The 12,964-nt window shown below is 41.3% G+C and overlaps 1 protein-coding gene across 8 annotated transcripts in view; it reads left to right on the top strand.

The window, feature by feature from the left end:
* Positions 1-12,851, top strand: part of RAF1 (Raf-1 proto-oncogene, serine/threonine kinase) — a 65,405-nt gene extending 52,554 nt beyond the window's left edge. For 6 of the 8 annotated variants that reach the window (XM_082288861.1, XM_082288858.1, XM_082288860.1 and 3 more), the window contains 11 exons: positions 750-809; positions 2,580-2,607; positions 2,699-2,826; positions 3,815-3,932; positions 5,184-5,268; positions 6,171-6,347; positions 7,196-7,242; positions 8,631-8,749; positions 10,012-10,143; positions 10,712-10,846; positions 11,788-12,851. In XM_082288861.1, the coding sequence (XP_082144987.1) occupies positions 750-809; positions 2,580-2,607; positions 2,699-2,826; positions 3,815-3,932; positions 5,184-5,268; positions 6,171-6,347; positions 7,196-7,242; positions 8,631-8,749; positions 10,012-10,143; positions 10,712-10,846; positions 11,788-11,928 (1,170 nt within the window). In that variant the 3' untranslated portion in view covers positions 11,929-12,851. The remainder of the gene's footprint in view (positions 1-749; positions 810-2,579; positions 2,608-2,698; positions 2,827-3,814; positions 3,933-5,183; positions 5,269-6,170; positions 6,348-7,195; positions 7,243-8,630; positions 8,750-10,011; positions 10,144-10,711; positions 10,847-11,787) is intronic. The other 2 variants (XM_082288862.1, XM_082288864.1) reach the window with 1 other exon arrangement.
* The last annotated feature ends 113 nt before the right edge of the window (positions 12,852-12,964 follow it).

Raw genomic sequence — 12,964 nt, forward strand, 5'->3', positions numbered from 1 at the left:
CTCTGGAATAGTTTAAAAACTCTTGAGGCCAAGCAAAAGCCTTTGACTGCTGAGTTCACCTGCATCTTCAGCTGGTGATTTATGGGCTTCTGTGAAATGTGAAGATACTCTGAAGTGAGAATTCCTCTGGACCTTGGGAACAGTACAAAAGTGCCCTGCAGCCCCAGGAAGCGTTTTTGGCCAGAGGCTTTTTGTCAGCTGGGATTTGTGGGGAAAGGTGTCCTCCCTTTCTCTTTGGGTTTCTTTGCCTCACAGCCCTTTTTGCTGCTTCAGAGGCCTGGCTGACCATCTTGGATGGCACAAACCACAATGAAAGCGCTCTAGAAAATCTGAATTATTGACCTTGGTAGAGTGATGAGTCTTTAAGGAGCCAGTGCTTGCTTTATTCTTTATGCAGAGCAGTAACGACAGAAAAGCTTTCTATTCTGGCTCTTCACGTTATCATAAAGATAGATAGTTGTTAGGTCCTAAAGGCTTTTAGAAGGCCTCAAAGCAATGCAAAAAGAAAGTAGCAGAGACTTCCTAGTATACCAGGAGAAAAACCATCATTAAAAAGTGGTTTACCCAAGGATAGATCCTAGTGAACCTCTGGGTTTGAGCAGGAATACTTAAAAATTTTACTGCGCTTAATTGTCATTTATCAAGCAAATTAGGTTACTTTTTCTTTCATTTAGCCTAACATTTAATTAAAATTTTTTTTTTTATACTTCCTCTGTTCTTTTCTTTTATCTCTTACTGTGTTGGCCTAGAATAACAGCCTGAATGCTTCTCCCAGCTCCTGGTGCAGACGGTTTTGTTTGAGGGGAAGAGTAGGTATTTCCTTGATGCCTTTTGTTTTCTTGTGATTAACAGGATTGCTGTAACTTGTAAGCCATGGCAGTGTCCACGTGAAGTGTTTAATCTGGAGCTGATTTGATGAGAATCTTTCCAGCATGTTTATACTCAAAATATTGAGGCTGTAAATGGGAAGAGGCAAATTGATGAAGAGCTTCATGTTTAGTTTAGCTGGCTGAATTCATCCTCCTCTGAATTTGAATAGACTTGGATTAGAATGCATTAGGTCACACAGTCTTTAAAGCAAAACCTTCTCAAAACACATCCATTGTGTGGCTTTTTTCCTCTGGAAACTATTTTTATTGACTGTACCCATACAAAGCCCTGAGATTAAGAACAAGTTGTACTGTTTTTATTTCCCATCAAAGTAAAGTTGACAGACTACAGCATTGGGGATGGTGTTACTTGTGTTGTAAGAGCAGCTCTAAAGAACAGGGGATTGGTTTGTTTGCTGTTGAATTCATAAGCAAATAAGAAAATATTCACATCAGGGTTGAAGCTCAAAAATACTTTTTCAAAGTAAGAACTCCATATCATGAGTATGAGAAACATTTTAAATTCTTTAGTTGTCCTTTGCCTGCTTCCTTGAAAGCAGTTACATTCTCTGGCTGATGTACAAAACCAAGCATTTGTTACTCATTCAGGTTCTGAAAGGTTTGTTATCCTTAAAATGAACAAAAATAGTAGATTGGAGAGTTCTTCATTGACAGTTCTTGCAGATTTTAGTCCACTCAGGTGTTGAGCAGTGGCAATCTGCAAGAATGCTGTACATAGTCCAGCCTGGGTGAATGCAACTAATGAGCTAAAACAATGTATTTCATAACTGAATCTTTGCTAAGGATAATCTTAATTTGAAACTGGGTAGTGGAATGTGGGCTTGTTCTGTCCTCCTATGAAATCTGACATTTATTATTCTACTAATTAGTTAGAGAGTTTGAATTGACTTCTGTTAACTTTGACAGTGTTTAACCTCTCTGTAGTGCATGTTCTTGCTTTGTACTTACACAGTCCCTGGATATTTTCCCTTTCCTGTTTGTACTTTGGGATAATACAAGTGGCAGGTGAGAAATGCTGTGGAGTGCTGTTTGTCAGAGCTTAGTTCTCTCTTGTGCATGGCTGTAGAGTTGTGTTGTGCCCGTGGCATGAGGTGAGACTTGTGGCACTGTCCTGGTGACCTGTGGGAAAACACTGCTCAAATGCCCAATTCCCTGTGGGAGTGTGCTTGGAGAAGGAGAGGGGTTTGAGTAGGGGCACTTGATGTAGCCTTTTTGGGGGTTGAAGTAGTGTGGTAGAGTTATTTCACAATGGATATTGAGTTGGAATATTTGGGGGGTTTTTAAAAGTCCTGCTTTGAACCCAAAAGCTGTTTGGGAGTTGTCCCCTGGGGACAGAGGCTGTCCCAGGAGCTCTGTCCACACCTGGAACACGAGCATGAAGTGCAGGGGGAATGCAGACAGTATTGCTGCTGTTTCTTCTTGTTTTGTGTCCTCCTTTTTCCTCTTTCCTTTCTGGTAGCAGTACTTTTAATATGCTGTGAGTCTCTTCCCTGTTTTGTAAGAATTCACAAATTGCATGGGTTTCCTGCAGGATTGGTGTGATGAGCAAATCCCCAATCCTGGAGGTGTTGGCCAGTACTGTATTGCACTTGACCAAAACTGGCACAGCAATTTCCACACCATCCCTGCTTGTTCCTTTGTGTGCTCTCACATATTTATTAACTTTATGATCCATCTTCTCTGTTGCAGGATGCAATTCGAAGCCATGGTGAATCAGGTATGGTTTCAAAAATCAAACATATTCTAATATGATTTGATTTGTTTGTTTTCTTGTTCATAAACTGTTTTCTTGTATTTCTATCTTAAAGCCTCACCCTCTGCTCTGTCTGGAAGTCCTAACAATATGAGCCCAACTGGCTGGTCTCAGCCTAAAACCCCAGTCCCAGCCCAAAGAGAGAGAGCCCCTGGATCTAACACACAAGAAAAAAACAAAATTGTAAGTACGGTGATATTTGTTCTGATTAAAAAATAGTTAAACTGTGCTGGGAGGAGTGGTGTGTTGGGATAAATTTCTGCACTTCCAGGTGCAGGTGATCTTGGATTGCTCTGCACTGTGTATACATTTCAATTTTAATTAATTTGGGAATGATGGCACTACTGCCTTGGGTTATACATGCCCAGAACAAAGTGTTCTGGGTTGCAAATGAATTTCAGGCAGTGGTGTGACATTGTTTCTCAGTGCAGGTCCAAGGATTACCTTTTAAATCTTTAGAGGTTGCATCTTTTTGATTCTGTTTTAATATATTTAAAATTGGCTTTAGTAGCACTGTTTGAACTGTGTTGCTTCCATAGAAAGTGGATATTGATAATGCCTTCATTTTCATTGGAGAGTCAAATGGCTCAGGGATAAACAGATTTAACAAAATGCGACTTTTGCCTCAAAGGTTTGATTTTTAACTTAGGGATGGGGGGAAAGAAAGAGAGAAAAGTTAGAATAATAATTAATAATATCTTCAATGTTTTGAAGGCTTCTAAGCTTAGTGGGATTCACAATTTTTTCTCACTAAGACATTCTAGAATTTTGCTCTTATCTGTTTGGCTTCTTCCATTTAAATATGTAAAAGAGTTACAGAGTTTTAGCATTGTACTTTTGAAGTTTCTTAAATATTTCAGATGTTTTTAAATAGTTGATTGTAAAATATTTGTTCCTCTTAGGATCTAAGATTAGGGTTTAATTTTCTAGTGCAGAACTTCATGATAAGCACTTCAAGACATCCAAGAAAATGTGGTGGTTTGTTGTTAGGGTTTTTTGCTAAAAACCCCACCACCCCTCACAAACTGAGGAAAACAGAAATCCAGACTGCAAGACAAACCCCTCAAGGTTTCAGGTCATCTTGAACTTGTATGAAGGAAGTTATTTAATTTTTTGTGTGTCTGTATAATACAAGTGGTTAAACATTAAAGCCTGTGAATTGTTGTTGCAGAGGCCTCGTGGACAGAGAGACTCCAGTTATTACTGGGAAATAGAAGCCAGTGAAGTCATGCTCTCCACCAGGATAGGCTCAGGCTCTTTTGGGACAGTTTACAAGGGCAAGTGGCACGGTGAGTCTTGATCTGGTGGGACAGCAGCCCAGGCAAAATGGATTTGGTGGTGCTGGGAGCCCATCTACCACCAAAGGCACAGGGGAGAAACAGGAGCTGCCTTACAGAGCAGCACTGAAATGAAAGCAAAGCACAGGCACCAAAACCTGAATCTCCCAGCTGCATCTCCATTTCCACTACACTGATCTCCTCATTGCTGTGTTCTACACCAGCTTGCTTTTTGAAAAGGGTTTATTTTCTATTAGCAGGGGATTTCCACAGCCTGATGTTAAATTATATTTACCTTCTTTTAATACCTTTGTGGTTTAATTAGCATGCTTCATTTCAATGTGGGAGGGAAAGGAAATCAGCATAAATTGCTTCTACTGTGGGGTTTTTTCAGTGAAAAAATGCTGAATGTGAGAGTTTGATATGTAGTTAGTGGGAATGTTTTGAAAACAGGTACCCTGCAGAGCTGCAGAATGTTTCCAAATTCAAGGCTTGTGATTTTGAAAGAAACACACAGAAACCCTTTCAGGCTCTAATTTAAATAGCAGTATTGTCATTAGAAAAGGTGACAACAAACAAATTTCAGAAGCTTATCTGCTGCCCTCTATTTTTAATGAGTAAATACTTGCATGTCTCAAAGCCCAAGTATTGTCAGCAGCAAGGGAAGCAGTATTGTTACACTAAAAGTAATGAACATCCTGGTTTTCATTATGGAACTGAAATGGAACACAGAAATCAAGAGGAAAAATAACTTCAGTAATATTTCCCTGAACAAGGTAATGAAAAATAATTTCATATTAAGATGTATTTTAATAGAACATGTGCACCTCTTCAAGTATCAATAATTAAATTCTTAATTAAAGCCATTTAATGAAGGAGAGGTGTTAGGTTTTCTGATGTGCTCAGCTGAAGGGCTGTACTTTCATAAATAGTTTATAAACACATCAGTGTTTAAATTTGATAATAAAAACAGGTGTGTGTGTATGTCCTGCAAAGATCATTTTAGCCAGCTGTAGCCCTTAAAAAAATAGAAGGGAGGTGTGTGAATAATTAATTGACTTTCTCCGTTAGACTGAAATTCAGGTAAATTAACTGCTTGATACCACAGAAATTTGTCTGCAGGGAAATCTTGACCTTTGTACAAATTAGTAAAGGTGTGCTATGCACAAATTAGGAATTATAATTACAATATATATTAATGTTATTTTGGAGAGGAAAAGAAAGCTGCATTTTTAGCAACTTTGGTGGTAATTGTATTTCCAGGGGATGTAGCAGTGAAGATCCTAAAGGTTGTGGACCCAACCCCAGAACAGTTCCAGGCTTTCAGGAATGAAGTGGCTGTCCTGAGGTGAGTTGGTGTTTCCCTGCTAAATCCTGCCAGTCCAGATGCTGCATCCCAGCCCTCCCTGGAGCCTTCAGGCCCAGTGTTGTGTGTGTGATAGGCACAAAAAGCAGATTTCCAGAGAAGAATAAAAAGTGTGTAGTGATAATTCTGCATATTCTGTGGAGAGACAGAGTTGTAGTTCAGGTGTTTCTGTGGTATGTTAACACCCACAATTGTTCAGGTCGCACTGGGCAGTAAAAAGTGAGGATCAATAAATTCTGCCCTAATTCTCACCACCAGGCAAAGTACTTGAACTGCTCCTCTTCAAATTGCAGCATCATAATTTTTTTTCCTTAAACATACACACTGATCAGTGTAACTGTTTTCTGCTTTCAAATACTGGGGTGTTTTTAGTGTCCAATGAAGTATCTGTGATGTTACTCCTGAAAAAGAGCAAATTAGATACATAAAAACCATCTCCTCATATGATAATTCCTTTAGGGTTTATAGTTATGCTTTGGTTTTCTCTTGGGATTCAGTCTTCTACCTAAAGCTGTCACTTTTTCCCAGCTTTCAGGGTGATTTCTGTCATTCCAATAGCTTCTAATACCACTTGCAAGTGTGAATGTTGGTTATCGATATAAAACCATTTGCATTTTCAGACATCCTTTTCTTAAATGTTGATTTAAAATAACTAAAAGAAAGTGTTGTAACTAAAAAGCAAAAGCCCAACTGATTTTATTTAAAAAAAAACCTATAAAAATTTGCAACTGTGGTATATTTTTATTATTTGTAAACCCAAACTTCACTCACACATTGGCCTAGGATTCCAAAGATGAGATTCATTCAGCCAGGAGTGCATTTTGAAAAACCTTTGAAAGCGTTTCCGATGCAGCCACTGATTTCTCCTCGTGCTCCTCTGTTAGGAAGACCCGGCACGTGAACATCCTGCTCTTCATGGGCTACATGACCAAGGACAACCTGGCCATTGTCACCCAGTGGTGTGAGGGCAGCAGCCTCTACAAACACCTGCACGTGCAGGAGACCAAGTTCCAGATGTTCCAGCTCATCGACATCGCCCGGCAGACGGCGCAGGGCATGGAGTGAGTGGGGCTGCTCTGGGCCTGCTCTGGGGCTTCCTTCCCTCCCCAAACCCGAAACACGGAGGGCTAAAATAGCCACGGGGGTGTACCAAGGAGAGATTCTTCACTCAGCACTGTTGGGTGCAGTTGTGCTTTGATTTAGTCATTTTTTTCCCATGGATTCTTGCCTTGGCTCATGTAATTTATCAGTTAGATTTTCTCTGTTTTACCTGCTTTTATAGCTTGAGGTCTTGCTGTAGTGTGCTAGATGCAATCCTGTTCTAAATACAGAATTAAGGGGTTTTCCTCCCCTGTGTTACTGTAGCACTGCAGTGTTTGACACACACTGATTTATACTCTGAGGTGGGGGTGGCTGCTCTGTTCCACAGGACTCACACAGATGTATTTGGAAACATTTTCCAGCTGTCTGAGTTGCTCCAGGCCCCACCTCTCTGCTCTTCCAGCCCTTGTTCTGATGTTGGGAGCACAGAAACAGCTGCTGCTGCCAAAGCTCGTTCATTTTGTAGATCAGCATCCATGTTTCCAGTCAGACACCAGAAAACTGGGGACATTTAAATGAGGAGAGTTAGGAACAGTAAACTTCAGCACAGGATGCAGATCTCATGGATATGAGGACAGTCCCAGTTTTCCAGGGTTAATGGAATTGATGCCACTCCTTCTTCCTGACATTTCTTTACTGCACTGAGCACAGCTACATTTCTCTGTTCCCAAAGTAGACTCATCCTAAACAGTCAGTGGTGTGTGAAGGGGTTGGATGTGTAATAAACTGAATAAACTCTCTGTGGGGAATGAAAATGCTATTTGTGAGCAGCCTTGCTAATGGCTCTCTTCTGCTTTTCCCTTCACAGCTATTTACATGCAAAGAACATCATCCACAGAGACATGAAATCCAATAGTATCCTTCCTGAACCTTCTTTTCTGCAGTGAGACACTGATTTATTGTTAATATGGAGCTTTCTGTGGGGGTTGCAATAGCTATTTCAAATATATTTTTATATATAACTGCTGATGAGCAATCCCCATTGATGAGCAAGAAGTTGCTGTCAGCAAGGACTTCCACAGCACATCTGTGCTTGTTTACCACACTTGGGATAAAAATGTGCAACAGTTGTGCTCCAGAAGTCTCTTATTTTACTTAAATGGGTTTATTCAATCCTCTGGTACCCAAATGCTGCACTGCTCATTGATGGGAGGTGTGTGTGCCTGTTCATCTGTGTGCACACATGGGTTTGGTTCTGTTTCTCGTGTACTTTTAATATATTTAGAACTCCTCACATGACTGGCAGAAATGAAGCCAGAAATCTTACTTTAAACTCAAGAAAAGGCAGCTTTTTACCATTATGTTTCGTGCAAAAATACTTATTTAGTGATGCATCTGGAGTGAAAATGTTGGGAGCTGATGTCTTTCACCTTTGAAATGCCTGCTTTTGGGATTGCCAGGAACATCCATGGAGCTACCAGCAGGAACTGGGGCTTCCTTCCATGAAATGTGAGCAGGATGTTTGGCAAATGTCAGCATAAAAAAATACACCAAGTTCAGCAGTTGCAGAATGTCAGTGGATGCCCATTTTCAGTTGGACTAAAAAAAAAACCCAGTTGTAGTGTATAGGAGGCCAGGAATTTGTGATCCCTAATAATGATGATCGTTTTTGTGAAATAAATTAGCTCTGCTCCTGACATAGAAATGAGAAGGAGTCAGTCATGTTTATATTTCTGAATTATCTGTTTGAACTTGCAGCATTCCTAAGTGAAATCATTCAATGAGATCTTCTTAAAATAACCCCAGCAAAGAAAGTGTTGGTATCCACAACAGACAGATCCATGAAGGAGATAATTATAAATAGTCTCCATATATTTCCAGTTACAATCATAGTTAAATCTCAGGAGATCTGCCAGAGAACTTTATGGAAATAGATTTTATTTTGATACTTATTTCTCTTTGTAATTGTTTTATTTTATTTTTCTTTTCTGAGTTGTGAACCCTCTGTGCTGTTTCCCTTTCTCAGCACCAGTTACTTAAGGAGCTGCAGGCATGGATGGTAATGAACTGTTGATTTCTGTCCTAGCTCACCATAAAGATAAATCTACAAATAATGTTGGAACATCTGCTCTGGTTTAGTGTTAAATGTTAATTTAAACACGGCTGCCATAAAAATCCCTTTTCCTTTGTTTCACATACAGCTCACAGCAGGTTTAAATAAAACAATCAGTACTTGCTTGTCAGGTCAGAAAATACACTACTCTTGACCCAAGTTTTTTGCAGTTTCCTTAACAAAAATACAGATATATTTCTTCATGAAGGCCTTACAGTGAAAATAGGAGACTTTGGTCTGGCAACTGTAAAATCCAGGTGGAGTGGATCCCAGCAGGTGGAGCAGCCCACAGGCTCGATCCTGTGGATGGTGAGCAAAGCATTCCCTGCTTTTCAATGTTGTTCTCCTCGTGCATCTGTCACTCAAACACTGCTTTGGACATTCAAGTCCATTAGTCCTGGGTAGATTTTTATCCCAGCTGTAGGACAAGCTAAAATTGAAGTGCTGGAGGGCTTAATTGTGTGAAGTAGGCACCAGGCACCCAAGAATTCTGCTTTGGGGTTTGTGAGTTATTTTAAATATTTAGGTCTGCCCATATATCTGGAAATGTGTATTAAAAATATCAGGATGCTTGGCCAAGACTAGTTTGTGCTCTGTAAAATACACACATCACCTGAAGCAAAGTTCCAAAAGCAGGAATGTTTTTTTCTTTAAAAAAAATTTATAAAACCCCCAAATTTTTAAAAGATTCCCATAAAAGGATTTAAAACTGATTTACCCAATGGTATACAATGTATTTATATACAGGAAACAGACCTTGGGGGAGAAAAACCCTGCATATTTGCTCTTTGCAGGCATTTAAAAAAAAAATCCTTTATTTTAGTAATTTCTAGCCCATCTGTGCTGAGCTGCCATTACATAGAAGGGGAGGTTGTTTCTGTTTCCTTGAAAGTTCCTGTGATCCCTTACTGGGGTTGTTGTGCTGCTGTACTTCAGTGCTTTGCTCAATAATTCTGAGGGAATTCTTTAGGAGGGGGAAAAAAAATCTTAGCCAGTGGGAAAGTTATTTTAATGGTTTACACCTTGTTTTGTTCAATCATTCAACGTTGGTTATTTTAAGAAGCTTCATAATTCTGCAAATATGTTAAAATGTTCCTGCATTTCTTCCCTGATCCTCAGTATGTGCTGTTTTGTATTTGGCTTTCACATCTCCTGACCATGTTTTGGTATCAATTTACAAGAGATGAGAATTTTGTATTTTTCCCCTTTAACCTTGATACCAGTTTAAGAACTGATGGTGAAACTCAGGCTCAGTTCTGGGTAAGATGTAACAGGAGTCACTAAACATTGCAAATCCAAATAATATTTTTTCTAATGGCAAAATGCTTGTTCAGCTAAAGCATTGCTTTTTTGTGTGCTCTGAACTGTATTGATATTTTTAATAAGACGTGGAGTAGCCCTCCCTGAACTTCCCCAGAGCCTTAAGTAAGGCTCATCAAAGGCTTGGAGGTATCCTTTGCTCACTGATTTCTAGTTCAGCTCACTGTCTCTGCTTCCAAAATACTTTCCCTCCTCTTGTGCTTTCTCTTCCTAAGTTCTGTTGTTGTTCATCATTTGTTTTCCCCCGCCAGGCCCCCGAAGTGATCCGGATGCAGGACAGCAACCCCTTCAGCTTCCAGTCAGACGTCTACTCCTATGGAATAGTGTTATATGAGCTGATGACAGGAGAGCTGCCCTATTCCCACATAAACAACAGAGATCAGGTGAGAAACCCTCTTGGAACATTCCAGTTTATTTCTGGGCATGGCACATTCCCTTGGCCTCGAGAAAAGCAGGATAAATACAAATGCAGACCAGCTGAAGCGACGTTGACAACCTGCTTTGTTTTACAGTAAATCTGGAACTGAATGTTCACCTCAGTATTGACAGTGCAGGTACTCAAAGGAAAAAACCTCCTTGTTTATAAACATTTGAAATGCCCTGTTAATTTATTCTCAGGTTAAAGCTTTTGCTGCACAGTAAAATCTTGTTTTATACATTGGCAGTTATGGGAAATTCCCATTTTAAGTATGTGTTTAATATGCTGCTGTTACATCAGGAAGATCGGATTTGGTGCTTTTTACTGGGGGGAAAAAACCCAGTGACTATTGTCAAACCACTGACCATTGAATATTTGTGTTTACTAAGCTGTGCTGTTACCCAGCCAGATCTGCAGGGCTCTCTTGGTGTCCTGTGGGACTGGGTTTCATCACCTTGGGGGGCACTAAAGCCCCCCAGCAGTGAGGCCCCTTGTGTAACCCGGGTTTTGTGCTGCTTTGTGGTGTTTTGCAGATCATTTTCATGGTTGGCCGGGGCTACGCTTCCCCAGACCTCAGCAAGCTGTACAAGAACTGCCCCAAAGCCATGAAGAGGCTCGTAGCAGATTGTCTGAAGAAAGTGAGGGAAGAGCGACCTCTGTTCCCACAGGTGAGTGTGGTGTTCTGCACAGGAGTGTGAGGATTTTGTCAGCAGCCATTAGCACACACAAGAGTCTCCTCAGAAGTTTTGGTTACGGTCAACTGCAGCCTGTGTCCTGTTTTTGTCTCAAGTCACAAAGCAGCTCTTTGGGCAGTTTGTATTTTGGTTGAATTTGCAGTTTCTGTAAAGCTCATGAAACACAATATGCAGCAGCTGCAGGCTGAGGCTGTGCTGGACTAACACCAGAGCAGGCTTTCAACACCTGACCTCTCTAGAGATAAGCCAGACCCCACCCTGACACAATAAAAATGAAATCTATCTCTGGATATCCATTTTATTTTAGAGTAGGGTTGAGGAAAGTGAGAGGCCACTCCTCCTTTCCTTCCCCACAGCTGTGAACAAGCAAACAAAATCCACTGGGGGATGTGAATTCATGTAGCAATTTTTGGTATTTTTACAAGGGATGCTTTCACTGTGAGGATGGTGAAGGTACTTTTTTATACTCATTAAATAGCTGGAATTAAATATCAGCAAAATTTGGAAAAATAACTTCTTGCTGTTGCAATCAAGTCTACCTATTGTTTAGAAAGTTCTTTCTAAATGTCAGGCAGAAGATGCAGTTCCTTCCCTGTTTACTGTACTGGAGGATGGTTTAGATGCTTGTTAATTGATCCCAACGTCTGTGAACTGATGCAAAACAGCCTCCCACCCTCTGAAACTGCCTGAGGCCCCTCCCAGCACTGACAGTGGGTGGCAGAGTTGGATTCCTCCAGCCGGAGAGGGGTTTTCAGCGCCCCAGGGAGCATTGGAGGGGGGTTTTCAGCGCCCCGGGGAGCATTAAAGTTAAGCTTAAAGCCATAATTGAACTGGATAAGAACTGAATGAATGTTTGAGATGGGAACAGGGAGCTGCTGGTCCCACAAGCCTCTTTACTCTGCTGTTTGCCTCAGATCCTGTCGTCCATCGAGCTCCTGCAGCACTCTCTACCCAAAATCAACCGGAGCGCCTCGGAGCCGTCCCTGCACCGCGCCGCCCACACCGAGGACATCAACTCGTGCACGCTGACCTCCACCAGGCTGCCCGTGTTCTGAGCTGCTCCTGCCCTCGTGCTCCCGGCGTGGAGCAGCAGGAGGAGCACAAGTTGTGCTTCCCATGCCTCGGTGTCCAGGCTCCTCCAGCAGGATCCTCCGCGTCCCACTTGGACAAAGAAGCTGCTACGGATTCGTGCAGTTCTCAGCCTGCAGGGACACAGCTCCTCATTGCCTTTGCTACCATCTCTTGTTCTGGGAGAGGTAACAGACTACAAATCAAGAGATCTATTACTATTTTTTTAATAGATGCACTTGAGCCTTATTTTCCCCTTCCCAGAAGCGATGGCTGTTTCTTTGGCAGTGGTTCTGGCTGGGTTTGATCTGTGCTCGGTGGGGGTGGCTCTAAGGACAGGTGCTGTTCTGGTGCTCTGACTGCCCCATGCCAAGTGCCACCTCACCCTGGGGAGTTGTGCCTGGAGTGGGAAGAGGAAATAACTCTGGAAATCAGCTCCTGCCTAAGAGCTTCACCAAGCCAATGAAATAAGTTCAAATACTAATTCAACACAAAATAGTTTTGCAATAGTTTTGCACATAGAAGAAAAACTCTTGCAAAAGGATGGAATCTGTTGTGAATTGTCCTGCTCAGAGAAGAAGGAGGTGAGCCAGTCCTGCTTTGGTCATCTTGAGAAGCCTCCAGCTGCCTTTGGTACTATGGACCCATTCCTGCAGCCCAGCCAGGGGTGAGTGAGGAAAGCTGGGCTGGGGGCTGGAAAAGGCTGAGGGATGTTCCCATCTCCTGCAGAGGCTGCATCCCATCGGAAGCTGTCGTCCAAGAGATGCACTAGCAAGAGGAAACTGAGCATATACAGTTTTTCTTGTTGATTTGGGTTTTAATTTTGTTTTTATTGCTCCTGAGAAAATGCATTTATTGTAAGCCAAGGTTCCTCTGATTATCTTATTTTAATAAAATAAATTAAATTTTAGGTTTAAGATTCAATGTCATCATTTTAATGTAGTCATCCACAGTTCTGAGTGGGACATCCGCATTTGGAAAACTCAGGAAATGACATTGTGAATAGTTTTTAAAAAGTAACTG

The sequence above is a fragment of the Coloeus monedula genome (assembly GCF_965178545.1).
Source record: "Coloeus monedula genome assembly, chromosome: 11".
NCBI classification, from domain to species: Eukaryota; Metazoa; Chordata; class Aves; order Passeriformes; family Corvidae; genus Coloeus; species Coloeus monedula.